We start from the raw sequence: 27,849 nt of genomic DNA, 5'->3' as shown, positions 1-27,849 counted from the left end.
AGATGCTTGTGCCTGGAGACAGCCACACCCAATGGATGACCAAGTCTCCAGATGACAGATATCCATTGTCTCTCATTTGTGTGTTAAAGCTTGCTGGATACATGAAATCGTGTTTTCTTCTTGTCACATGTGAGTCCCTCAGGAAAATGTGTGGGGAAAAGTTGCCTAATGATCTCAGGGATGTTTGAGAGGTGGAAGGGGTCAGAGCTAGAAAGAGAACACAGAGCTACATGAAATCAAGGACAAGCGGCTTCACATGTGGGCAAACAGAAAAGGGTGCGTGTATCTGTCACTTTTCCTTGGCTCTGATAAAACAACATAATCCAGATCAAAGCAACTTGTGAAAGAAGGGGTTAGTGTGGATTATGGTTTCACAGAGTTAGAACCCTTGACAGCAGAGGGAAGGAATGGCTGAGATTGTTCACATCGTGTTTCACCACCAGATGGCAGCACCACCAGAAGGGAAGGAGTGAGCAAGAGACAGAGAGACAGATTAACAGGTCAGAGAGATGGGAAGAGGGAGAGGGACACAGGAAGATGAAGAGAGGGAGGAGCAGGGGGAGGGGAGGGAGAGGGGGAGGGAGAAACATTTAGAATCACTTCCTTCCAAAAATGAGAACACCTCCTTATCTTTCAAAAAGAGTTTAACCTACTAGGAACCAACCATTCAAATATGAGCCTGTGAGGACCACCTTCCTTTAAACCACCACAGAATGAATGAATGGAAATTGGATGGAAGAATGAATGAAACAACATATTTATAAAGAATGACAAATCTTCCATGCTTATAGCTATCAATTACAATCAGGGTGCATGTGTTCGAGGTGCTGTAGTTTCACTACCACCTCTGGGTACCCGGATATTTCTTGCAGCTCTTGGAAGACTGCAACACCAGCAAGTTCTCAGGTTATTTCTGGTTCCACGCCTAGGAGAAACAGAGTCAACCACTTTTAGTCATTTTGTTTTTAAGCTCTAAAAAACAAAACAAAACAAAACAAACAAACGAAACCCCAAACGATGTTTATTTGCTTTCCTCACACCCCCAAAATGCAAGAAAGACTTCTTTTGGGTAAGAGAGTTCCAGTGAAGTCCATCACAGCAGGGCAAGCACAGCAGCAGGAAGAGGAGGTCCATTGTTTTCACTTCACCAGGAGTTAAAAAATACAAGAAATGTATCTCAGGCTTTCAAACCTCTAAGGCAGTTTGAACCTCAGGGGTTAGACTTCACCACCACAGACAGAAGGCGGGGCAGCATGAAACAGAAGCATGATAGTCACATTGCTGAAAGACCTTTCTTGTGTTATGTGACAGGAAGCAGACCATTGATTTTGGGCTCAGAGACAGTTTTGTGAGAGGATTTCATACGAGGCTCCTTCACTGTCCACTGAACTTACCTTGCTTTACAACCAAACTCCAGGAGTTCTCTTCAAGATACCCTTTCTGAATGGCCTGGTGCAGTTCTGCTCTCAGCCTCTTTCTCTCCTCAAAGCTTCTTTGATCTCTGTTTCAATGAAGGACATTACTGTTGTATTAATTTATTTATTAATTATTTAAAAAATGTCGGACCTTTTATCCCACTCTGTGCTGGCACCCGTAGGGATTTATCATAGTGCAGGGTTCTTTTATCTCAGTGGCTCCTCAGAGCCCCCAGGTACTCTCTGACCCAGGTAGTCGGTGAGCTGATCCAGGGTGCACCTTGCCAAGCTGGTCTCTAGAGTTAGTTCTGGCATGGAGAGCCATGTCTAGTTACCCATAATTCATCTCTGGTTAGTATCTCTCCAAACGGCTCTCTGCTAGCTGCAAACTCTCTGGTTCCAGCTACACAGTAAAATCAGGGCTGTAGAAGTCCAGCAGTAGCTGGCCTACTGCAACTCCCTGCCAAGGGCTCTGTCCTGACTCTCCACAACCGTTCCCTGGTAGGTAAAGTACAAACTCCCAACCACTCAGTGAAATCAGGACTCAATAAACTGTAATTTACCAATCAGATTTACATGTTAAATTCTCCATCCACAATACATCCACACAGTAAACTCACAACCTCCCACCTAGATAAGATAAATTTCTCTACAGAAATCCATCCCTTATGAAATATACTTAACTGCCTAGGGCCATTCAAGACCACCGAGCCCTGGGTCGTCCTTCCCTGTCTCCATCTTGATTCTCCTTTTCCTTCCCATTCTCTCCCGCCTTACAAAAGCTTTGTCCCCCACCTTATTTTTTTTTACTCTCCAAACATGGCCTTGACCTAACTTGTGCCAGCCCTCACCTGCTGCATATAGACATCAACCTACACATTGCCATGAGATTTCAAATTCTCCATGTGTGACCATTAATGTCCCTTAGGATCTGTTATTGCACAGGTGGTCTGCACTCTCACTTGGTGACCGTCCCATAGCTCTCTGTTCCTGAGCGTACTCAAAGCACATTTCTCCCTAAGGTATCACACTCAGGAACACTATAGATCTTGGGAGATCCCAATGCTACCGGAAACTATCCAGCTTTGATTTGCTTTAAGACACATCTTCTCCTGTACAGCTCATGTGGGTGTCAGGAGACTTAGGAATGCCCCCTGAATAAATCAACAAATTGAAAAAAACTAACAGAATGAATTAAATTAAACAATAAATAAGATTGTAGGTAATTTTGACTTTGTGAAAACTTATAAATAATATTTGGGGACCCATGAAACAAGTTTCACAAAACCTAGAAATACTATAAGCACAAGGTAAAGAAGGAAATCATCTCTCAAGAGAAGTAATGTAGGAGAATGTGTGATATCTGGATTCTTTATGGAAAGTTACCTTTCTTTATAAAAATTCTTCTTTTATGACAGATCATACATGATGTTTTAAATGTTATATCCTAAAAATCATTGTGCTTACACAATATACCTAGCATTTATTAAAGTCATCTCATTACAGGAAATACTATCCTAAATGAATGCAATACAAGTTTTTAATTCAAGGATATTCTAGATTTTAAAGAGGCCCATTGGTTTTTATCGTATATGTGTGAGTGTTTTTCCTGCATGTATGTGGGTTCATAATGTGTGTGCATGGTGCCCACAGAGCCCACAGAGTGCTTCAGACACTCTGAAATGCAGTGAGGCTCCATGTGTGTGATGGGAACTAAGCCTGGGTCCTCTGCAAAGGTGATTTGTACTCTGAACTCATGAGCCTCCCTCTATCCCCTGCAAGTGTATTTCAATTTGACTTATCTGTTTAATTAGTGCACACTGCTGTTTTGCATGCATGTGTGTCTGTGAACCAAATGTGTGCCTGATACCTGCAGATCCCTAAGGAGAGTCTCTGACCCCCTGGACCTCGACCAACACACAGATCACATAAATCAAGACTATAATGTATAGGATAGGAAAATAGGTGTTTATCAAATATCTATATATCAAACCTCCTTTCTATTCCTTTAAATGGTAGCATTCAGATTCTAGAGGGTGTTCAGTTTGTAATTTTAGATCATTTGAAAAACTAACTTGGGGGCATCTTGGGGCTGGCTGTACCCAAGAAACAAAACGTAACTAACTCTCTGCTTCTTTCAGACGTCTGCTTTCAATAATGTCTCTAAAAGAACACAGCAAACCAGAACTTAGACTAAAAACATAAATCACTCTTTATGCTGTGATGGTACATGACTCTGATATTAGTACTTTTGAGTTCAGAAACAAGCATGAAATACATAGTGAGTTCCAGGATGCCCTGGGCTACATAAAGAGACCCTAAATAAAAGGAAAAGAAGGAAGAAAGGAAGGAAGGAAGAAAGGAAGGAAGGAAGGAAGGAAGGAAGGAAGGAAGGAAGGAAGGAGGGAAGGAAGGAATCACTCTATTTCTTACTCCTCTGTGTGTGTGTGTGTGTGTGTAAAAATGCTTTTGGGGAGGATGGAGCAAAAGTACTTTTAGATGAAAGCCAAAAGTTCCCAGTGGAAATTTTATCCTAAAATAAAGATTTTTTTAAAAAGGGAAACAAAGAAAGGAATAGCACGGAGCTTTTACTTTTGAGCATGTTCAGAAGTCTCTGCAGGACTTAGGACTTGAAAGTAGGCTATGGATGGGTAGGTTAGAAAGAGCACAGCAGAGAAGAAGATGGAGTTTTACATCCAGAGACGTCTTCACAGGCTCTAGTGCACTCCAGGAGCCATGATCTGCTCCTGCCTAGTTTAGCACCTATAAGCCTGGTCTCAGGAAGGCTGCATTGATCAGGCGCACAGTTCCAATCTAAAGAGATGCTGGTCCCTGCTCCAGGATGCAGGAACTTGCCTCAAGACATTTGTTGTTTCCTGGGACACTATCTATGCTGATGTGGAAAATGGAGACCACCAGGGTCTGAAGAAGACTGGTGTTCTTTGGGCTTTAGTGTGCTAATGTGTGCAGTTAAACTGGTAATCCAAGGGGAACAACTTGAAACAGCACAGAATAAATTCAGCCTGCACTTTCTTTGCCTTTGTGATCTAAATAAGAAATTGATCCTTTTCAGAAAGGCTAAATTTTCATAAAATCATCCTTTCATGTTAAAAGTCTCTTCTGTGAATAAATGTTGAATATGTAAGAACCAGTTAATCATACTCGTGAAAATTCAATCTATTTAGTGGATGCTGAAATACCTTAGGTCTTACAATCCTATTCTGACTCAATTTGCTTTACCCAGAGAATTCTCAGCCTTCTATTCTACCCTCCAATATCCACACATTTCAGATTTCACTGGCCTTGACCATGGGGCAGATGTAGTCACCAAAATAATTAAAGTAAACTAAAATAACAAGAAACATATAGGCAAAAACTAATTGACAATATTATGTCTATGAAAGTTCCATGGTTTCCCTTAACACTATCTGCCTTTTAAGACCACCAAGCATTTGTGGTTCTGCCTTTAAACTCTTTGTACATCTGAGCTTGGTTTTCATAGACTTTTAAGAGGTACAAGACTGTTCTTTATCTGGACATAGTTGGCTTCATTAACATGGTTGTCATTCCCTAATTTCTGGAGTTATTATTAAGTCCATCATTAAATAAATATTTGACTTTTACAAAAAATTCCTTCTCATTTGAATAAATTATCAATTATTTAATGGTGAGTCAGTCCTTAAAGTAAAAAAATTCAAGCTTTAAACAAAAATCTCATCTGTTCAATAAAAGTGAGTTTTTTGAATGAAGTCATTCATGAAATGAAACAAAACAAAAAAAATACAGCAAAAACCCCTACTTCTATATTAAAGTGGTTCCTTCTATAGAAATTCCCCTTTTGCTACACCACTGCAGTCTCAGCCCTGCCATCATGGGGACTGAACAAGGAGACACCAATAGCCATGCAGACCTGGAAGTGGGGGAGCTCATGAAGCCAATGGATTAGACAAACTAATTAACTAACTTTTAAAAACAAAACAAACAACAAAGCCAAGGGATGTGAGAGCAAGAGAAACAGTCTTCCCCAGCTCTCAAACTGATTATCTAAAACCAAGTGCTCAGGCTTGAAGTCAAGTGACATTGTACAGACTGATCAGGTTGAATTCATACATTAGGAACACACACACAAGCACACCAAGTATACACACACACAAACATGCAAACCAACACACATATGCTGCAAAACCAGGGAGAGAGGCTGGTACCACAAGGGATCTTATAACAAGATGCAGGGAGGGAGGAAACCAAAAAAAATGAGGTAATTACATGTTAATTAAAAAAACACTAATTTTTTTTTAAAAAATCACACTTTCTGAGCCAGGCTTGGTGGTGTACACGTTTAAGCAACACCCAAGCAGCAGGAGAATGTGTTTAGTGCAAGGACAGCCTGGTTACATAGCTACATCCAGGACAGCCAGGGCTATGTAGAAGGATCCTATCTCAAAACAAACAAACAACAAAACAAAACACATCCTTTTAAAGTCAGTCTCTAACTAAAACCAGTTTTATAGATAGATGGCGTGGTTGTCTAAAGGCAGCGATGTTCTCACACAGTCAACCCTTTGAATAAATGTTCACCCTCTGTAGGAAAAACTGTCCTCTTCCTAGAGAGTCTGCCTTGATTAACATTGGCCATGATTACAAAGCATGAGTATTTTCTTTCATAATGGAGCTTCAAAATCACGGTTAGATGAAAACTGAAATTTTTTACTTGAAATTTGTACAAAGGTATAGGATTGTCTCAAAGAGGAACAAACATTAAGAATAGAACCAAAACTTTAACTATGTGTCAAAGAAGTTCTTAAAACTTAAAACTCAAACCTGGGATGAGTCTTCCAACACTTACCAGGTTCAATGTCTCCACAGGGAGAATTACTTTGTTTCCTCTGAAGTTCAGAATCCTGCATCAGCAACTGTGTCTTGGCAGTGATGGGATTGATTCTGCTGCTGCTTACATTCAGCCAACATTGCAGCTCCCTTTTGCAAATTCAGTTGCTTTTTCTTAACTAGTGCAAGGGCACTGCTGGATGTTGAGTTGCCAGACTTGGTGAGCAGGGATAGCCATAACCTGACCAGAGGGTTCCACATGTCTCCAGGTCTGGACGCATCCCGGAGTGTGATTGCCCCGTTATGTGTAGTCCTGACTCATACAGACAACTACAAGGTTTTGCTGCCTGGATTGCTGTTGGTCTTCCTGTCATCCCCTTTCTGTATCTGCCGTCCACACACCCACCACCCATCCCATCTAAGGATGGCTTCTATCTGGAATTAACATTCATCCAGGATGGAGATCAAAGGCTCCTCGCTGCTATGGTCTCAGAACAAGATCAGCTGCTTCTGGGTGGGGCAGATTTCTGTCAGTAAATGGCCACCAGTTCCTCTTTAGCCGGGCCTCCAGGTTTCTGCAAGATTTCTGAGCCAGCAGGGGAAATTCCCTTTGCTCAATGCAGGCAGTTTTAAGGTGTCAGGGTGACCAGGGCCAGCACAGCTAGAAGGGAGGCAGCTCAGTGGTGTCTGGGCTTGTCTGTGTGTTTTTAGCCACTCCCTGACTGTGGCCGACAGGATGCAGATGAACTCCAGTCCTCTGGAAATCCAGGTCCAATCAGGACCAGCACGAGGTCATCCTCAGGGAGCCCTGTCCCAAGTACTCAGAAGCCAGACCAGTACCTTCCCCAGTGATCCAGCAGCCCTCACCCTGCAGTGACTGAATTGTCTAGGCTCTTCTACATCTGCTCAGCCATGATCTGCCTTAGGTTTCCTTTTCCTGGCTGCTGACAGACTCTCCATTTCCTCTTCTGTGGGAACATTTACTTTCTGTTTTTAGGAATGACACATTTATACTGTTCCCCACCCCAACCCCAGCGTGCTTGTGATTTTTGGAGGGTGGGTGGTGGTTGCCAAACCAGGATTGGCTGATTTAAGTGCCTGGGAGACTTTTAAAATGCAGAGCCAGCTGGCTGCAGAAGGTCTTGCCCCAGCGCACCAAGCCGCTAAGCAGGCACAGTTGTCCTAAACTGTGTACCACAGAGAAACTGAAACAGAGAAATTGAGAAAGACGCCCTTATCTCTTTACCTCCCCCTGCTGAAAGCTGTTTGTGCTGTGGAGCCAGTTACCTGCCTGTGAGGTTGATAGACCAGGGAGAACAGCAGAGGCTCAGCCTGTTTGTGTCCCCACCCGGGAAAATCTTCATCCATGGCCTGTGCCTTGCTCCCCAGGTGTTAGGAGATTTATAATCAGGTGACAGCTGCATCTTGGGCAACTGATTCTTGCAGAGAACACAGCAATCCTGTCAGCTTGGCTCCTCCCTTCTGTCCTGGAAGCAAGAAACCAGAGGTTCAGGTCCCAAATGAGGACACCGGGGAAGTAATGCAATGCTGTTTACTCTAGCATACATCTGGAACAGCCCGCAGCCTGGTGTTCAAGGAGCATGCGCAGACCTCGGTCTTGGAGCAAGGCGTGTTCAAGCGTGGTCTATCAGTCGCCATCTGCTGGTGGAGAAGACTTGCAGTTCTGTTAGATCTCCTGGAGAGGATCCGCACCCCCAGGCTCCCCTGCCTTGGCTGCTGCGCACAGTTGTTGGCACCATAGCGAACAGGGTCCTCCTCTGCTGAGTCTAGGAAAGAAGGGAGGAGCTGAGCTAGCTCTGTGCTCTGCCAGAATAGATTTTTCCAGACAGAGGCTGCCACAAGCCTGGGGTGAGATTCCCTAAGAGGCGCACAGGTAGGAAATTTCTCCTGGGACCAGCTAGGAAGGCAGAGGCCAAAGGCTGTTTCTTTAGGTTGTGACCGCAGAAGTCTGGGCTTTTTGCTAGTTTAACTGATTCATTCAAAGCACCTTTCAATCTCACCGACCACAAACTTTGTTCTTTGGCATAAACTGTACTCACACCAGGGAGAGCCTAGTTTGTGGCTCCTGAAGAGGTTTTTTTGTTTCAGTTTTCCCAACTACAGCCTGGCAGCCAGCCAGCTCTGCACTTAAAAATATTTTACACGGGGAAGAGAGGGCTGAACCCTCATTGCTATTGACAACATCTTCTTTACCCAGCCCAACACAAATAGTGGCAGGGACTAAAATCTCTAAGAAAGCTCAGAGAAGACAATAAAATTTCTATCATTCCTAGAACCAAACCCAAACTTTGCCACGACAGAGGACATATTGAAGCCATTAGCCGGAAAAAGATCTGCAGACCAACTGGTACTGTGTGGACCTTGAAGCACCAAGAAGAGTCTGCACTGTAGATCAGGGCTCTGGTAGGAGAAGTGTACAGGCTAAGGCCTAGGCTAAAAGACCTCAGTACATTCCAAACATTCAGCCCAAGAGACTCAGAAGTCTATTTTCACACACAAATCCACTCTGCCCAGAAGTCCCTGCCCTGGCTCTGCTGAAGCACTTCCCACCACCCAGGACCAGAAACGCTGAGCCTCTGGATGCGCGCTTACACAGAAGCAGGAGATGACCAGCTGATTCATCTTCACATCCAGGATGACTGGAACCGTCGTTAGACAAGAAGGATACAGTAAGGATGAGCGGTACGGAGATTGCCTAAGGCAGGAAAATCCTGGTACTTTGTCCACTTGAGTCAGTTGGAGAAACACAGAAATCAATCTTACAAGCTGTATCCGGACGTGGAGACCACGGGTGCCTGCATCCCAGGCTCACCTGGACCATTGGAGATTCCTCTGTTGATAACTGTCGGTTTAGTTCTGTACCACATTTTTTGTTCAATTACTTGGGTTGCTGGAGTCTAACTTCTTATGTTACTTCTCCATTTTTGACATTAGCCCTCTGTCAGATGAAGAGTGTTGAAGATCCTTTCCTAATCTGTGGGCTACCGATTTGTTCTATTGACAGTGTCCTTTGCCTTACAAAGCTTTTCAGTTTCATGAAGTCCCATTTATCAATTGTTGATCTTGGATTCTGAGTCCTTGGTATTCCATTCAGGAACTTGTCTCCTGTAGCAATGCTTTCAAGGGTATTTCCCACTCTCTCTTCTATGAGACTTAGTGCATCCAATTTTATATTGAGGTCCTTGGACTATAGTTGTGTGCAGGATAACAAATATGGATCTATTTTCATTCATCTACAGGTGGACATCCAGTTAGCCAACACCATTTTTTGTAGATGCTTTGATTGTTTTCCATTGAATGGTTTTGGCTTCTTTATCAATACCCAATGTCCATAGATGTGTGGTTTATTTCTGGTTCTTTAATTCTTATACCCTGTGGGGTTTTATCTCTATTACCCAGTAGCACAGATTGAGGTCAGGGATGGTGATTCCTCCCAAAATTCTTTTATTGTTCAGGATTCTTTTGACTATCCTGGGTTTTTTGTTTTTCCAAATGAAGTTGAGAATTGCTCTTTCAGGTTCTATAAGAATTTTGTTGGAATTTTGATGGGGATTGCATGGAATGTGTAGATTGCTTTTGGTAAGATGGCCAGTTTCACTATGTGAATCCTATATCTCCATGAGCATGGGAGATCTCTGCATCTTCAGATATCGTGTTCAAGTTCTTTCTTCTGGGACTTGAGGTTCTTGTCATACAGGTCTTTTACTTGGTTGCTTAGAATTACACCAAGATATTTTATATTATTCCTGGTTATTTTAAAGTGTGACATTTCTCTAATTTCTTCATTGGCCTATTTCTCATGAGGGCTTCTGGTCTTTTGGGTTTTTGTTTGTTTGTTTGTTTGTTTGTTTTTTGTTAATTTTGAATCTAGACACTTTCCTTAAGTTGTTATCAGCTGTAGGAGTTCTACAAATTTTGGGGGTCATCCACAAATAGCAATGCTTTGACTTCTTCCTTTTATGTGTGTCCTCTTGATCTCTTTTAGTTGTGTTATTGTTCTGTGTAGAAGCTCTATTATATCATTGAAGAGATAGGGACAGAGTGGGCAGCCTTGTCTCCTCCCTGGTTTTAATGGAAATGGTTTAAATTTCTTGCCACACCCACTCCAGTGGAGTCTTGTGACATGAAGTTCTTAGTGTTTCGTTTCTGTCCAGAACAGAGGCCTGTGCCTGGAATGGCTCGGCCTCCTGGAGGTCCTGGAGTCTCCCTACAAAAAGATGATGACCTGGGTCTATGCTTTCAGTGGAGGTACCTTCTATGTTCTGGCCTTGGTGATCTCAACAACTTTAAGCCTGTCAACAATATCTAAATCTAAGAATATAGCAGTGTGGAAAGATGGTCATGTATCTTTAGATGTTCCAGGAACTACAAGTCCAGAGACGGAAACATCTCACACCATCAACTGCTGCACCCATTAGTTCTCAATAAATAGGAGAGAAGTTAATTAAAGCTATTAAGAGCATGACTGTTCCAAAAAGTCTTTTCCCCCTTTTTGGGAAAAGTTTTGTTTAGCATGATTCAGAATAGTAGTGACTTTTTTGGAAAGACAGGTTCAGCGAGTTGAGCAAAGTTATCAAGAATTAACTAAAAGAAAAAGAAGAACTATCATTGAACAAAAAGTAATTACAAAAATTAGGGTTAGAGACTAAACTGGAGAATGGAGTCTTGTTTATTAAAATTAGTGGACAATGGTGGCAGGCCCCTAGATATAGAGATCCTTATTATTATAAACCTACAGATGCACCATTCCCACGGATGGGGACTTATGACATAGATTTGACAAGGTGAGTAGTGGTAAACAGTAAGAAGACAAAGTATATTGAGCTTGGTTACTGGGAAAGACTTAGGAGGACTTGACCTCTGTGGTGGGCGCTCTCACAAGAAGAGAGGCTTGAGAATCAATAGGCTGTGTATAGAACGATTGCTTTGTCTAAGAGAAGGTGGTCTAATCTTTTTAGAAGACCATAGGAAATGAAGAAAACCATGAAATGGTTACAAAAGTTTCCAAATTATCCTGAGGGGCCATAAACATAAAGTTTAAACTTTATCCAAACAAAGGTAAGTATTGAATGTACATCTGATGCCCACAAGTCCGACATTATAACCACAGTCTTCTACACTATTATCTGCGACTAAAAACTCCTAGACTGTATGCTCAGTTTCCTTTGTACAAGAGACATCTGATGGGGTAATAAATATCGCCAAGTATGATATTCCTGTTTTGACCATATAAGTCTGTGCCAAAAAAATAAAACTTTTTACAACAACACATATCTCAGATTTGTGTCTGCCTGTCAAGCCAAATCCATTCTCCACCTAAAATCCAAGCCTTGGCCCCTACTGATGCACTCTCCCTGGGTGGTTTCTGACAGTTTCTCTCCCTTTAGTTTGATGTTGGCTATTGGCTTGTTGTATATTGTTTTGATTGTGTTTACATATGTGCCCTGTATCCCTGATTTCTCTAATATTTTTACCATGAAGGGGTGTTGGGTTTTTATCAAAGCTCTTTTTAGCATCTAATGAGATAACCACGTGATATGTTTACTCTCAGTTTGTCTTTATCATGGGCTGTGTTGATGAATTTTCATATAAGGAATCATCGATGCATGCATGGGATGAAGCTTCCTTCATCCTGATGATTTTTTGATATGTTCCTGGATTCAGTCTGTGAGGACTTTATTGAGTATTTTGGTATCAACGTTCATGAGAGGAATTGGTCTGACGTTCTCTTTCTTTGTGGCGGCTTAGTGTAGTTTAGACATCACGGTCACTGTGCCCTCTCTGAATGAGTTTGGCAGTGTTCCTTCAGCTTTTATTTTATGGAATAATTTGAGGAGTATTGAAATTAGCTTTCCTTAGAAAATCTGGTAGAATTCTCTAACAAAACCATCTGGCCCTGTGCCTTTTTGGTTGGGAGATTTTAATGACTGCTACTTCTTCTTCAAGGGTTGTGGGGCTGTTCAAATGGTTTACCTGAACTTGATTTAACTTTGGTAAGTGGTATCTATCTAGAAAAGGTTCCATTTCGTTCAGATTTTCCAATTTCGTGGAGTAGAAGTTTTTGAAGTAAAATCTACTGATTCTATGAAGTCCCTCAGTGTCAGTTGCTGAGCCTCCCTTCTCCTTACTGGTTTTGTTAATGTGGATTCTCTGTCTGTCTGTCTATCTATGTATCTATCTATCTATCTATCTATCTATCTATCTATCTATGTATCTATCTATGTATCTATCTATGTATCTATCTATCTATCTATTTATCTATCTATTATGTATCTATCTATCTATGTATCTATCTATGTATCTATGTATCTATCTATGTATCTATCTATCTATCTATCTATCTATCTATCTATCTATCTATCTATCAGTTAGTTTGGCTAAGGGTTTGTTTATCTTGTTGATTTTCTCAAAGAACCAGGTCTTGGTTTGGTTGATTCTTTGAATTGTTTTCTTTCTTTCTAACTGATTGATTCCAGCCATGGTTTCTATAATTTCCTGCATTTTCTCCCCTTTTGTGAGTTTGCTTCTTCCTTTTTTCCCTAGAACTTTCAGGTGTACTTTGTGATAGCTACTCCTGGCTGTCAACTTGACTACATCTGGAATAAACTACATCTGGTAATGAGGGCACACCTGTGCCCCAGATCTCAACAGGGAGTTCTGGAAGGATAGTGGCCTTGAAAAGGTTAGCCACAGGCAAAGTAGTACACAGCTTCAATCCTAGGAGTCTGAGGCAGTCAGATTTCTGAGTTTAAGATCAACTTCTGACAAAATGAAGTTCCAGATCCAGGCATGGGGTTACACACCTTTAATCTGAGCCACACTGTCTGCTAGAGACCTATATGAAGACATTGGAAGAAGGAGGATTCACTCTTTGCCTGCTTGCACTTACTTGCGAGCACATCTGTTGGAACCTATCTGGCCAGGATTGCAGCTTCTCCAGAAGACCAGCTGAAACTGCTGGACTTTTGGATTTCCCATCACAGCTGCCCATTGTTGGGTTAGTTGGAATACTGATTGTAAGTCATTGTAATTAATTCCCTTAATATATAAAGACATTCCACAAGTTCTGTGACTCTAGAGAACTCTAATATGACTTTTTAATTTCTGATATGGGGACTTTCTGATTCTTTTATGTAGGCAAATTATTATGAACTTTCCTCTTAGGACCACTTTTTTGTCATTAATTTGGGTAGGTGTTGACTTCATTTTGATTAAATTCTAGAAAGTCTTTAATTTCTTTCTGTATTTCTACCCTGACCCACAGACCATTGAGTAGAGAGTTGTTCTGATTCCAAGAGTGTGTAGGCTTTCTGTTTCTCTTCTCTGAAGTGCAGATTTAAATCCATGGTGGTCTGACGAGATACAAGGGGTTTGTATGACACACCAGAAGAGGTCATCAGATCCTGTTCCAGATGATTGTGAGCCACCATGTGGTCGATGGGAATTGAACTCAGGACCTTTGGAAAAGCACTCAGTGCTCTTAATCATTGGGCCATATCTCATGCACAGGATAACTGTTTTTGTTTGTTATTTTGCAGGCATAGAAAGAGAAGAAACAAGGTATATGTGTGTGTGTGTGTGTGTGTGTGTGTGTGTGTGTGTGTGTGTGTGTGTGTATTGACTGCGGTTACTTGGGATTGTATAACCTGTAGCTTGTCCTTGTAGAAGTCAGGTCCTTTATAAATCTTCTCTCTCAAGGCAGGACCACACTGGTGTTCATATGGCTGCACAGATGATGGGCTCTCCCTTGAGGTTTGTTATTTCATACTGACCTCAATGACAACTCCCTTCTGAGTACATTTCATCGGGATAGCTAGGTATGATCAGTGCCACTGGGTGCCTATGACACCGCACTTGAGCTGGCTGGGTATGCAATTCCTCCCTCTTCACAAATGTGGCAAACACAGAGAGCCCAGAGCTAGCCTTGTCTACCATCCTTTTCCAATCACTTCCCAGTCAGGGCCCAGTCTGCAGTGTGATCTCTGCCTCAGACAGACTGAGAAGAGTATAGTCCGGGATTGCTGCTGTATGTGACTCTCTCAGTCTTATTTTCCCTCTTTTATATTCCTGAGAAGTGTTGTTAAGTACTCTTCTGTCCTGAAATCATGTCTCCTGCTCTAGATTCAAAGAATCCCAAGAGTGTCCTTTCTTGTGCAGATGTAATAGGAACTAGGATGGCTGCTCCTGAGCCTCCTTGGCCTTCGCAAATGTGTGGTTCATTAAAGAGGAATGGCCCTGGTTTGTGCCTCTGAGTTGTGTTATCCCTGGGCACTCCAATTTGAAGCCAGGAAGACAGAACTAACTTACCATCTATTGGGGAGAATCCTGGGAAGTGCATCATGGGTTTTGTGTTACATTTTGCCTAGATTTGGAACCTGAGCTCTGACTCCACACAGACCAAGGAGGGACTGATTTGTGAACAGGGGTGGGTGTCTCTCTTGGCTAGGTTCAATTGCTATGATGTGTGGTAATAACACACCATGACAAAATCAACCCATGGAGGAAGGGTTTATCATCTCACAATTGTAGTCCTTCATGAAGAGAAAACAAGTCAGGAAGTCAAGGCAGGAACCCAAGGACACCCAAACTGAAGCAGGCCACAAAGAAATGCTATTACTGGCTTCCTTCTCATGGCTTGCTCAACCTACTGTCCTGTAAAACTCAGGACCACCTGCCCAGAGGTTGCACTGGCTCCTCTCACACCAAGCTAAGCCCACCCACTTCCAGTATTAATGAAGAAATGGCCCACAGGTTTGCTTGTCTGCCAGTCATTCTCTCACCAAAATTACTCTAACTTTGTCAGGTTGGGGTGGGGGAGTTGAAACAACCTCACGGGCAGATTTCTCCCTAGCTGTTCCGGTGGGCCATGCACCAGACAATGCAGTCTAATTCACAGCTGCCTAGAGAAGATTTGCAGCTCTTTTTTAGCTTATGTTGCACAGGCCTCTGCTTCCTCCTCCTCCTGCTTTTCCTCCTCCTGCTTTTCCTCCTCCTGCTTTTCCTCTGCTTCCTCTGTATTTTTCTCCTGTTCCCCATTTTGTTTTTACATTCCTGACAGGGTTTCTGTGTAGCCCTGACTGTCTTGGAACTCACTCTGTAGACCAGGCTGGCCTTGATTCACAGAGGTCCTCCTGCCTCAGTCATTCCTGTGTTGGATTAAAGGTGTGGGTCCACTGCTCAGCTGGCTTCATTTGTGTGCCTGTTTATAGGTATTCGGGTGTTAGGAACTTAACCTATGTCTTCTACCAATGCATCAAGTCCTGTGACCATCGCTGCCTCCGGTCCTCAGTACAGGTCTCCTCTTTTATGTGTGTATTTGTTTGGATGCATGTCATGTCTTTGCACCATGTCTTTGCCTGGTGTGAGAGGAAGTCAGTTCCACTGCTTAGCCTTGGCTGTCCTAGTACTTGCTCTGTAGAGATGACTGGCCGCAAACCCAGAGATAAACTTTCCTCAGCCTTCAGAGTGAAGAGGTTAAAGGTGTACTCTACCATGCCCAGGCTAGCTTGTCACAGTAGGTTCTCAATAAATACAGGAGTTGAGGGATCCCGTCCTCTGTCCAACAACACTAATTTCCTTTTTTATTTTTATTTTTATTTTTTACTGTTTTTGTTTTCATTTCCTCAATCAAAGCTTTCAGATTAGACAAATACAGGTCTTTCACCTACTGTCCTTGTCACTTTGGGCAGACTTTACGACTAACTATATGTTTCTCTTGCACATAGAAATATCAGTGAATGGGCTGGAGATGTGGCTCAGTGGTTAAGAGCACTGACTGCTTTTCCAGAGGTCCTGAGTTCAATTCCCAGCAACCGCATGGTGGCTCACAACCATCTGTAATGGGATCTGATGCCCTCTTCTGATGTGTGTGATGACAATGACAGTGTACTTATAGATAATAAATAAGTAAATCTTTAAAAAAAGAAATATCAGTGAATAATTTCCAAGGATTCATTAAGACCTTATTTATAAATATCTTGTTCAGGATGGTAATGGAAACCTTATTTATGATGTGTTTAGATGTATTTGTTCTCTCCCACATTTCCAGTCTATAGATTCCACAGGATGAACAGAGTATCCCATCTATTGAAACCTGTAAAAAAAATTTCACTTAGATAAAATGGAGTTTGCTTAATATCTAATTCTTTAACACTGAGGGGAACCATCAGGAAGTACTCATAGCATGTTTAGGATTAAGTAATTCCAGCTGAAGAATAAAATCTTGTTTCATGATGATTAGAGCATGTCTGGTTGAGATCATCTCCCTCTCCCCTCTCCTCACTCAGCCAGCTCTCCTCATTTTCCAAAACTCAGGTTTCTATCATCTTCTAAAGGAGTCTTCTCAACCTGCAGCTCCATCACTACTCCTTTTTGTAAATAGGGTATGTTTTATTTACATTTCAAATGTCATTTCCTTCCCTAGTTTCCCCATCCATGAGTCCCCTATCCCATCCTCCCCCCCACCCCCCGCCTTCTGCTATGAGGGTATTCCTTCTCCCCTGAGGACGCCATCACTGCATATATCTTTTACTACTAGCAATGGTATTGTCTTTGTTCTATTGGTTTTCCCGAAATTTCACAATCCATGCCTGCAAAGTGGTGTTGTCTCCTTCTTCAAAACTCCAAAAGCCAAGAGCAGTAGAGTTCCCCTCAGATAGCTCACTGCCTTCGTGGACTTCCTGTAGCACACTGGTAGGACCACAGCTGTATGACAATGTGGCACATCTTTCTGGGTTTGCCAGTGTCCAGCGGTTCCCCTGTGGCAGATCACCTTAGTGAACACCCAGTGTTTTCTAAGCCTCCCTTCCCTTAGCAGAGCACAATCCAAACCCTTCCTTTTGAAAGCAGTAGCAGAGCCTGAACAGTTTTCTCTCTGGCAGATTTTAACTTATGGCCAGCGGCTGTATTTCTCTTGAGAACGAAGGTGTCCAATTCTCAGCTCCAAATCGGACAGTTTCACGTGGATAGCTTCAGAGAAACAGGCTCACTTCCTCAGGATCCTGTAAGGCAGGTTCAGTGGGCCAACGGGTTTCTGTGCCATTCGGTGTTTGCACAAACACTCAATGGAATTTCTTTAAGTTTCTCCATGACATTTCTAGTTTTCCTGCTACCTGGATGGGGCTGACAAAGGATGGTGATTTTGAACTACTTATGTAGTTTTGTTCTTCTGTGCTTTGCCTACCGGAATCAGGTTCCTGCAGGCAAACAGAGAGAACCCACAGACATCGGACCCCTACCCTGGAAAACTAGGACTGGGTGTTGGCACCTAAACTCTGTCAGGATGGCTTTCCTTTCTTTGCACCAATGATATCTGGCGAAGGGATGGTCCAGGGCTCCAAAGAGTCATGGTTTGCCATGGCCCTCTCCCGCATGCCTTCCTTTCTGCAGGAAGTGTGTGGCTATGTTTAAAGCATGCATTTGTTCCTCTGGAAAGAGGCTGACCTGAGGGCTTCTCCCTTGCACATCTAGATTTCGGGCAAGCCTGCAGTTGGGCGTCGTTAAATTCAGTTTTCATTCGGGTACGTGTCCCCAGCTTATTTCATGCAGTCAGTCGTCGGTAAAGTTCGGTGTTCAGTCCCTTAAGTGCCTCCAGCTCCTGGCCTTTCTAAAGGTTGAAAATCAAATGGTCGGTTTCCTTACCTTAAACCGATTTCGTGCACTTTGTTGTCGGTAAAAGTACGTTTTCATTCGGTTATGTCTCCAAAGCTGGTTTCCTGGAGTTGACCCTCAGTAAAGTTGACCCTAAGTAAAGCCGATTTCGCGCAGTTGGCCCTCAGTAAAATTACCTTTTCATTTGGTCACGTATCCAAAGCCGATTTCGTGCAATTGGCCATCTTTAAATTCAGTTTTCATTCGGGTATGTGTCGAACCCTGCAGGTGGCTGTCAGTAACGTTCAGTTTTCATTGGGTTACGTTTCCAAAACCGATTTCGTGCTGTTGGCCCTCGGTAAAGTTACGTTTTAATTCGGGTAATTGTCCAAACTCGATTAGGTGCAGTTTGTCATCGGTAAAGTACGTTTTCATTCGGTTAAGTGTCCAAAAGCTGATTTCGTGCAGAGTCATCAGTACAGTTCAGTTTTCATTCCCTTACCTGAAAGCCGACTCCCTGCTACTTGTCCTCGGTAAAGTTACCTTTTCATTCGTTTACACGTACAAAGTGGATTTCGGGCAGGTGGCCAACAGTAACATTCAGTTTTCATTCAGTTACGCATCCAAAACAGATTTTGTGCAGTCAGTCATCCGTAAAGTTACGTTTTCAGCCCGTTAACTGTCTGCTTCTCCTGGTATTTTTAAAGGTTGTAAAATGAATGGTCGGTTTCCTTACTGTAAGCAGAGTGTCCAGGGCCCATTTCCTGCAGTTTGTCATCGGTAAAATTCAGTTTTCATTCGGTTACCTGTCCAAAGCCGATTTCCTGAGTCCCGTCTTCGGTAAAATTACGTTTTCGTTCCTTTACACGTGCAAAGTGGATTTCGTGCAGTCAGTCATCTGAAAGTTACACTTACGTCCGTTAAGTGTCTAAAGCTCTGGTTGTTTCTAAACGTTGAAAAATCAATGGTCAGTTTGCTTGCCTTAAGCGGATTTCATGCAGTGGGCCATCGTGAAGTTACGTTTTCAGTCCTTTAACTGTCTGCTCTGCTGGTATTTTTAAAGGTTGAAATATCAATGGTCGGTTTCCTTACTGTAAGCGGATTTCGTGCAGTTGGGCATCCATAAAGTTGTGTTTTCGTTGGGTTACATGTCCAGGGCCCATTTCCTGCGTCCCGTCATCGGTAAAATTACGTTTTCGTTCCGTTACATCTGCAAAGTGGATTTCCTGCAGGTGGCCATCATTAACGTTCAGTTTTCATTGGGTTACTTTTCCAAAACCGGTTTCGTGCCGTTGGCCGTCGGTAAAGTTACATTTTAATTCGGTTAAGTGTCCAAAGCCGATATCGTGCAGAGTCATCGCTACAGTTCAGTTTTCATTCGGTTATCTGTACAAAGCCGATTTCGTGCATCCCGCCGTCCGTAAAATTTCGTTTTCATTAGGTTACACGTGCAAAGTGGATTTCGTGCAGGTGGCCGTCAGTAACATTCAGTTTTCATTAAGTTAGGTTTCCAAAACAGATTCCGTGCTGTTCGCGGTCCGTAAAGTTACATTTTAATTCCGGTAATTGTCCAAACTCCATTTCGTGCGGTTGGCCATCGGTAAAGTTACATTTTCATTCGGTTAAGTGTCCAAAGCCGATATCGTGCAGAGTCATCGCTACAGTTCAGTTTTCATTCGGTTACCCGTACAAAGCCGATTTCGTGCATCCCGCCGTCGGTAAAATTTCCTTTTCATTAGGTTACACGTGCAAAGTGGATTTCGTGCAGGTGGCCGTCAGTAACATTCAGTTTTCATTAAGTTAGGTTTCCAAAACAGATTCCGTGCTGTTCGCGGTCCGTAAAGTTACATTTTAATTCGGGTAATTGTCCAAACTCCATTTCGTGCAGTTTGTCATCGGTAAAGTTACATTTTCATTCGGTTAAGTGTCCAAAGCCGATTTCTTGCGGAGTCATCAGGACAGTACAGTTTCCATTTGGTTAGCTGTCCAAAGCCGATTTCCTGCTGTTTGTCATCAGTAAAGTTACGTTTTCATTCCGTTATACGTACAAAGTGGATTTCGTGCAGGTGGCCAACAGTAACGTTCCGTTTTCATTAGGTTAAGTGAACAAAAGCGATTTCGTGCAGTCAGTCATCGGTAAAGTTACGTTTTCAGTCCGTTAACTGTCTGCTTCTCCTGGTATTTTTAAAGGTTGAAAAATCAATGTTCGGTTTCCTTACTGTAAGCAGATTTCGTGCAGTTGGGCATCAATAAAGTTACGTTTTCATTGGGTTACGTGTCCAGGGCCCATTTCGTGCAGTTTGTCATCGGTAAAGTTACATTTTCACTAGGTTACCTGTACAAAGCCGATTTCGTGCATCCCGTCGTGGGTAAAATTACGTTTTCTTTCTGTTACACCTGCAAAGTGGATTTCGTGCAGGGGGTCGTCAGTAACGTTCAGTTTTCATTGGGTTACGTTTCCAAAACCGATTTAGTGCCGTTGGCCTTTGGTAAAGTTACGTTTTAATTCGGTTAATTGTCCAAAGCCGATTTCGTGAAGTTTGTGATCGGTAAAGTTACGTTTCATTCGGTTAAGTGTCCAAAGCCCATTTCGTGCAGAGTCATTAGTACAGTAATGACTTCCTTTCGGTTACCTGTCCAATGCCGATTTCGTGCATCCCGTCGTCGGTAAAATTACATTTTGGTTTCGTTACACATGTAAAGTGGCTTCAGTGCAGGTGGCCTTCAGTAACGTTCAGTTTTCATTGGGTTACATTTCCAAAACCGATTTCGTGCTGTTCACCGTCGGTAAAGTTACGGTTTAATTCGGGTAATTGTCCAAACTCCATTTCGTGCAGTTTGTCATCGGTAAAGTTCCGTTTTCGTTCGGTTAAGTGTCCAAAGCCGATTTCTTGCAGAGTCATCAGTTCAGTACAGTTTCCATTCGGTTACCTGTCCACAGCCGATTTCCTGCTGCTTGTCGTCGGTAAAGTTAAGTTTTCATTCGGTTACACGTGCAAAGTGGATTCTGTCAGTAAGGTTCCGTTTTCATTAGGTTATGAGTCCACAACCGATTTCGTGCAGTCAGTCATCGCTAAAGTTACGTTTTCAGTCCGTCAACGGTCTGTTTCTCCTGGTATTTTTGAAGGTTGAAAAATCAATGGTCCGTTTCCTTACTATAAGCCGCTATCGTGCAGTTGGGCGTCAATAAAGTTACGTTTTCATTGGGTTACGTGTCCAGGGCCCACTTCGTGCGGTTTGTCATCGGTAAAGTTACGTTTTCATTCGGTTAAGTGTCCAATGCCCATTTCGTGCAGAGTCATCAGTACAGTACAGTTTCCACTCGGTTACCGTCCAATGCCGGTTTCGTGCATCCCGTCGTCGGTAAAATTACGTTTTCGTTCCGTTATACGTACAAAGTGGATTTCGTGCAGGTGGCCATCATTAACGTTCCGTTTTCATTAGGTTACGTGAACAAAAGCGATTTCGTGCAGTCAGTCATCGGTAAAGTTACGTTTTCAGTCCGTTAACTGTCTGCTTCTCCTGGTATTTTTAAAGGTTGAAAAATCAATGTTCGGTTTCCTTACTGTAAGCAGATTTCGTGCAGTTGGGCATCAATAAAGTTATGTTTTCACTGGGCTACGTATCCAGGGCCCATTTCGTGCAGTTTGTCATCGGTAAAGTTACGTTTTCATTCGGTTTTATGTCTAAAGTCGATTTCGTGCATCCCGTCGTCGGTAAAATTACGTTTTCGTTCCGTTACACGTGCAAAGTGGATTCGTGCAGGTCGCCGTCAGTAACGTTCAGTTTTCACTGGGTTACGTTTCCAAAACCGGTGCCTTTGGCCGTCGGTAAAGTTACGTTTTAAATCGGTTAATTGTCCAAAGCCGATTTCGTGCAGTTTTTCCTCGGTAAATTTACGTTTTCATTCGGTTCCGTGTCCAAAGCCGATTTCGCGCAAGTTGCAGTACATTATGTTATGTTTTCATTCGGAGTTCCGTCCAGCAAACTGACAGTTTCAGCAAGGGAAATTTCCCAATTTCCGACCCCGCCCTCCTCGAAGACTACAAATACCCAGCAACCACAGCTCGCAAAAGCTCCTCAGGCTGCAGTGCTGCACTTGCTGCTGTCCTCCGGAGGCAAGTGCTTCTTGAGAGATGGAGTCGCCTTTCTGGTCCGTGCAAGTGAAGCAGGCCTGGGATTCGGTCCCCCCGGAGCAAGACGCCCAGCCTCCTCTGCTCCCCAGCTTCTCGGAAGACCGCGGTCCCTGGCCTCTTCCCTTCTATCCGGTCCTTGGCGCGTTCCCATCCGAAGGCGGTGACCAAGACGAACATAGGCTTCCAGTTTGGATGGGTGACTTCGCGGGAATCTACGCACGGACCGCTTCTCGCAGGAGCCAGGGCACCTCGGAGCCCAGCATTCCGGATTGCGTGAGTGAGGTCGACGAGGAACAGCCAGAGAAACCCGCGACTCCGGGAACCCGGGAGGATGCTGCAGAAGAATCATTCGCAGTGAGGGTGCAGCCCGAGTCCAGTTCCACAGCGCCCCCCCGTGGCGACGATGCACTGAACACCGAGACTTGTGGCACGGATCTCTCCAGTGAGTGCCAGCGACCAGCCACCCGAAACTGGAGAAGACGACTCTGGACTTTGTCAGGACACCTGGAGAGCCTTCGTCGCTGGCTCAGCTTCCTGCTGTGTGGCTGCTGGGGGCGGCTTTGGGCAGCACCCAGCCTTAGAGAGCAACAGGTGACTTTCTGCCCCCTTTAGAGCAAGTTCCTCACAAGTCTTTGTACTGCTCCCCTCCCCACCTCCCTGCAGCCAAGTGTCCTCAGTGCAGCCCCCTGTTCCACAATAAAGAAACAGCGATTTGACTCCGATGGTCTGTGTCCTTTCTTTCCTTCTCTTTCTTTCTTTCTATCATCTACCTTTTTTTTTTGATTCAATAATTTTTTTTCCTCATTTGAATTCAAGCATCTTCCCCAGCCGCTGGAGCATCACTAACCTTTGTGTTTCTGGTAGCTGTGAGGTGTCCGATGGCCCAAGTTCTTGCTGGCTCTCAATATTGTGGATTTGAAATCCGACGGTGATTTCAAACCCTGTACTCGATTTTATTTCAGGACTTTTTTGTACGCGGTTGTTCTTTTGTTTTGTGACTTTGTCAGGGAGGCCGCGGTGGAATTCCTTGTGAACCCACTGTTCTCAGAGCCACTACTCAGGGAATACGAAGAGATCTTCTGGGTTTCCATTTGTTTACTTGGCATTCGGCCTCAGGGTGATTCTAAACGCTGAGATATCAATGCTTGGATTGCTTTCCGTAAGCGTATTTTGTGCAGTTGGCCTTGGGTAAAATTACGTTTTCATTTGGTTACGAGTCCAAAGTGGATTTCCTACAGTCAGTCATCGGTAAAGTTACACTTACAGTCCGTTAAATGTCTCAAGCTCTGGTTGTTTCTAAACGTTGAAATTCAATGAGCGGTTTGCTTGCCTTACGCGGATTTCGTGCAGTGGGCCGTCGTGAAGTTACGTTTTCATTTGGTCGTGCAGTCAGTCGTCGGTAAAGTTACCTTTTCATTCGGTTACACCTGTAAAGTGGATTCGTGCAGGTGACCATCAGTAACGTTGAGTTTTCATTCGGTTACGTGTCCAAAACCGATTTCGTGCAGTCAGTCATTGGTAAAGTTACGTTTTCAGTCCGTCAACGGTCTGCTTCTCCTGGTATTTTTAATGGTCTGTTTCCTTATTGTAAGCGGATTTCGTGCAGTTGGGCATCAATAAAGTTATGTTTTCATTGGGTTACATGTCCAGGGCCCATTTCGTGCAGCTTGTCTTCGGTAAAGTTACGTTTTCATTCGGTTAAGAGTCCAAAGCCGAATTCGTGCAGTCAGCCATCAGTAAAGTTCAGTTTTCATTCGGTTAAGTGTCCAAAACCGATTTCGTGCCGTTGGCTGTCGGTAAAGTTACGTTTTAATTCAGTTAATTGGCCAATGCCGATTTCGTGCAGTTTGTCCTAGGTAAATTTACGTTTTCATTCGGTTCGGTGTCCAAAGCCGATTTCGTGCGGTTAGCCATCGGTAAAGCTACGGTTTCATTCGGAGTTCCGTCCAGCAAAGTCACAGTTTCAGCAAGGGAACTTTTCCAATTTCCGACTCTCCTCGAAGACTACAAATACCCAGCAACCAGAGCCGGCAAAAGCTCCTCAGGCTGCATTGCTGCACTTGCTGCTGTCCCCCAAGGCAAGTGCTGCTCGAGGGATGAAGTCGCCTTCCTGGCGGGCTAAGCTTCCTGCTGTGTGGCTACTGTGGGCCGGCCTTTGGCAACAGGGAGCCTTAGGGCGCAGCAGGCGCCTTTCTGGTGTTTTATAGCTAGGTCTGTGCCAAAGAGGATCCCTGTGCCTAAACCTCTCCATTTCCTCCCAGTTGACTGTTCAGGGCGCCCCCTGCTGCTATAATAAAGAAACCCAGCGATTTGCCTTGGATGGTCTGTGTCCTGTCTTAATCCTTTAATAGATGATTTCAAACGAATGTTTTGGGTTGTGCCAGCCCGTTTTCAAAGATATTGGCTTCACCCAGGATCGCAGGTTTCTAGGATTCAAGGGAAGGCCAGGAAGATGGCAACCCTGATACAACCTGCAGTGGGAAGGCAGCTCTGGCTTCATGTTTCTAGCAGTTCAGGGAAGGCATGGTCAGGGTCATACCCTGCTGTTAGGTCGCTCTACTCTTTCTTTCTAAGGAGGTCTCTGGGTTATTTCCCTGATATGCTTTTGGTCTGGAGACAAGCGGCCAAAGATTGACACCTGATGGCTTCTCACTTGTGCTGTCCGGGTTTTAACCCTGTCTTGTGACCTTCGATATGTCCACGGATAGTGCACCTGCCTGCTGGCTTTTCCGTAGTAATAGGGGAGCAGGAGGAAATATAAGTCCTAAACGAAAATGGTTCATTTTCAGAGACCTGCAACTCTGCCTCCAAGACCCAGGCCAGAAAATTCTACAGCAGTGAGCAGTGTGTGGCCAAGAATGACACTCTCAGCGATTTCCCATGTCCAGTGCCTGAGCTTTGGGCTGTCTGTCCTGGTTCATGAGAAGCTGAGACTTGTCAGCCAAGGTAAGTTCTGCTGTGCTATCAGCAGACAGAGGCACACAGAAAATTTGATTTTATTTCTAGGTGCTTATGTTTTCAGGCAGAACCAGACTTTTCAGAGGCACAAGACTGTTCTTTATCTGGCCATTAATAAACTGGATTTAAAACTTTTGCTTGACTTCATTAGCATGGCTGTCAATCACTAATTTCAGGAGATGTTGTTATACATATCTTTATATAAATATTCAGCTTGTACAGGAGATTCTCAGCATTTGAATGAAGTATCGATGTATTTAATGTAGCACCAATCATTTTCTTAAAAAGAAAATCCAAGCTCTAAATAGAAACCTAAACTGTTTTTAAAAAGTGAGTTTTTAAGTGATCAGTCATTAAAGGAAACAAAGTAACAACAACTACAGCAAGCTCTGTCCTATATTAAAGCGACTCCTTATAATAAAGATTCACCGTTTGCTGCACCATTGCAGTCTCAGCACTGCCAACATGGAGACTGAACAAGGAGACACCAATAGTCATGCAGACCTGGAAGTGGGGGAGCCCATGAGGCCTCAGCCTTAGACAAACACACTAACTAACTAAGTATCTAACTAACGAATTAATTAAATAACTAACTAAATAACTAAATAACTCATTGATAAGTGGATATTAGCCCAAATGCTTGAATTACCCTAGATGCACAGAACACATGAAACTCAAGAAGGATGACCAAATGCGATTGCTTCACTTCTTCTTTAAAAGGGGAACAAGTATACCGTTGGGAGGGAATAGGGAGGCAAAGTTTAGAACGGAGGCAGAAGGAACACCCATTCAGAGCCTGACCCACATGTGGCCCATACATATACGGCCACCAAACTAGATAAGATGGATGAAGCAAAGAAGTGCAGGCAGACAGGAACTGGATGTAGATCTTTCCCAAGAGACACAGCCAGAATACAGCAAATACATAGGTGAATGCCATCATTAAACCACTGAACTGAGAATGGGCCCCCGGTTGAAGGGATCAGAGAAAGGACTGGAAGAGCTTGAAAGGGCTTGAGACCCCATATGAACAACAATGCCAAGCAACCAGAGCTTCCAGGGACTAAGCCACTATCCAAAGACTATACATGGACTGACCCTGGACTCTGACCTCATAGGTAGCAATGAATAGCCTAGTAAGAGCACCAGTGGGAGGGGTAGCCCTTGGTTCTGCCAAGACTGAACCCCCAGTGAACATGATTTTTTGGGGGAGGGCAGTAATGGTGGGAGGATGGGGAGCAGAACAACCACAGAGAAGGTGATGGGGAGGGGTTAGGGGTTGTTGGCCCAAAAACCTGGAAAGGGAATAACAATAAGTAAATAAGTAATACCCAGTTTAATAAAGGTGAAAAAATTAGAGATAATAATAAAAATTAAGAAAAGAAGAAAAATAACTAAATAACTAACTGACTTTAAAAAACCAAAACAAACAAACAAAAACCAAAAACCATAAGACCACCAAAGGAATCTGAGAGCAAGAGAAACAGTCTTTCCCAGGGAAGAGCTCCCAACTCAAATTTCTAAAGCCAAGTGCTCAGCCTTGAAATCATGGACATGCCAGTGACACTGTACAGACTGATGAGGTTGTATTTGTACATTAGGAACACACACACAAGTACACCAAGTATACACACACACACAAACATGCTAACCATCACATATATGCTACATATACAGAAAGAGAGGCTGTTACCACAGGGGCACATAGAAGGGGACGGAGGAAAAGGGAGGAAAATAAAGTAATTATTTATATTTCAATAAAAAAGACAGGCAGCCGGAGATTCTGTTTAGTGCAAGGGCAGCCTGGATACATAGCTACTTCCAGGACAGCCAGGGCTATGGAGAGAGATCCTATCTCAAAAGATAAAAAATAAAATCACATTCTCTTTAATACAGACCAATCCTCTAACTGAAGCCAGTTTTATAAATAGATGCGTGGTGGTGTAAAGGCAGTGTTTTTCCTCACACAGTCAACCCTTTGAACAAATGCTCACCCTCTGTAGGAAACACTGTCCTCTTCCTAGAGAGTCTGCCTTTTAAACATTGGCCATAATCACAAAGCATGCGTGTTTTCTTTCAGAATGGAGCTTCCAAACCATGGTTAGATGAAAACTGTCATTTTTACATGAAATTTGTACTAATGTATGGGACTGTCTAAAAGAGGAACAAACGTTAAGAATAGAACGAGAAGTTTAAGTATGTGACAGAGAAGTTCTTAAAGCTTAAAACTTAAACCTGGGATGAGTCTTCTAACACTTACCTAGGACCAGGGTTGAATGTCCGCACAGCAAGAATTACTTAGTTTCTTCTGAAGTTCAGAATCCTGGGTCTTGGCAGGGATGGGATTGGTTCTGCTGCTGCGTACACTCAGCCAACATTGCAGCTCCCGTTTGGAAATTCAGTTGCTTTTTCTTAATTAGTGCTGGGTGTTGAGTTGCCAGACTTGCTGAGCAGGGATCTTCCTCCATAACCTGGCTGGAGGGTTCCACATGTCTCCAGATCCAGATACATCCTGGAGTGTGATTGCCCAGTCATGAGAAGACCTGACTCAAGGAGACAAAACAAGCTTTTGCTGCCTGGATTGCTGTTGGTCTTCCTGTCATCCCCTTTCTGTATCTGCCATCCACCCACCAACCACACATCCCATCTAAGGATGTCTTCTATCTGGAATTAACATTCATCCAGGATGGAAATTAAAGGCTCCTAGTTCCCAGGGTCTCAGAGCAAGGCCAGCTGGTTCTGGGTGGGGCAGATTTCGGTCAGTAAATGGCCACAAGTTCCTCTTTGGCCGGGCCTCCAAGTTTCTGCAAGTTTTCTGAGCCAGCAGGGGAAATTCCCCTTTGCTCAGTACAAGCAGTTTTCAGTCAACCATATGACCAGGGCCAGCACAGCTAGAGGGAGAG

The 27,849-nt window shown here is 43.5% G+C and overlaps 1 protein-coding gene and 2 long non-coding RNA genes across 6 annotated transcripts in view; 2 read left to right on the top strand and 1 right to left on the bottom strand.

Moving 5' to 3' along the window:
- Positions 1 to 27,849, top strand: part of LOC134485850 (uncharacterized) — a 704,841-nt gene that overhangs the window by 388,971 nt on the left and 288,021 nt on the right. The window lies entirely within an intron of this gene.
- On the bottom strand, positions 742 to 27,612 carry LOC102556643 (uncharacterized). The gene is made up of 6 exons (XR_015674046.1): positions 27,207 to 27,612; positions 7,809 to 8,029; positions 7,530 to 7,729; positions 6,262 to 7,210; positions 1,395 to 1,501; positions 742 to 925 (listed from the first exon to the last, which is right to left on the bottom strand). It is a non-coding gene; the product is annotated as an uncharacterized LOC102556643 (long non-coding RNA).
- Positions 19,393 to 23,895, top strand: LOC148006651 (annexin-2 receptor-like). Of its 2 annotated transcripts, XR_015674015.1 has the most exons (3): positions 22,726 to 23,332; positions 23,458 to 23,750; positions 23,807 to 23,895. XR_015674015.1 is itself a non-coding variant. In XM_087639518.1 (2 exons), the coding sequence occupies exon 2, from the start codon at positions 21,989 to 21,991 to the stop codon at positions 22,598 to 22,600; it is 612 nt and encodes a 203-aa protein (XP_087495644.1). In that variant the 5' UTR covers positions 19,393 to 19,496; positions 19,632 to 21,988; the 3' UTR covers positions 22,601 to 23,569. The 2 variants fall into 2 exon arrangements, 1 of the variants encoding a protein (XP_087495644.1); XM_087639518.1 differs by lacking the exon at positions 23,807 to 23,895 and adding an exon at positions 19,393 to 19,496 and having other exon boundaries at positions 19,632 to 23,569.

This window comes from Rattus norvegicus, chromosome 2, assembly GCF_021556685.1.
Source record: "Rattus norvegicus strain SHRSP/BbbUtx chromosome 2, alternate assembly SHRSP_T2T, whole genome shotgun sequence".
NCBI classification, from domain to species: domain Eukaryota; kingdom Metazoa; phylum Chordata; class Mammalia; order Rodentia; family Muridae; genus Rattus; species Rattus norvegicus.
Note: the sequence above shows the minus strand (reverse complement) of the source record. Positions and strands in the feature narration are given on the sequence as shown.

Coding starts and splice junctions, on each gene's coding strand:
- LOC148006651 (XM_087639518.1), top strand. CDS start 21,989: ATGGAGTCGCCTTTCTGGTCCGTGCAAGTGAAGCAGGCCTGGGATTCG.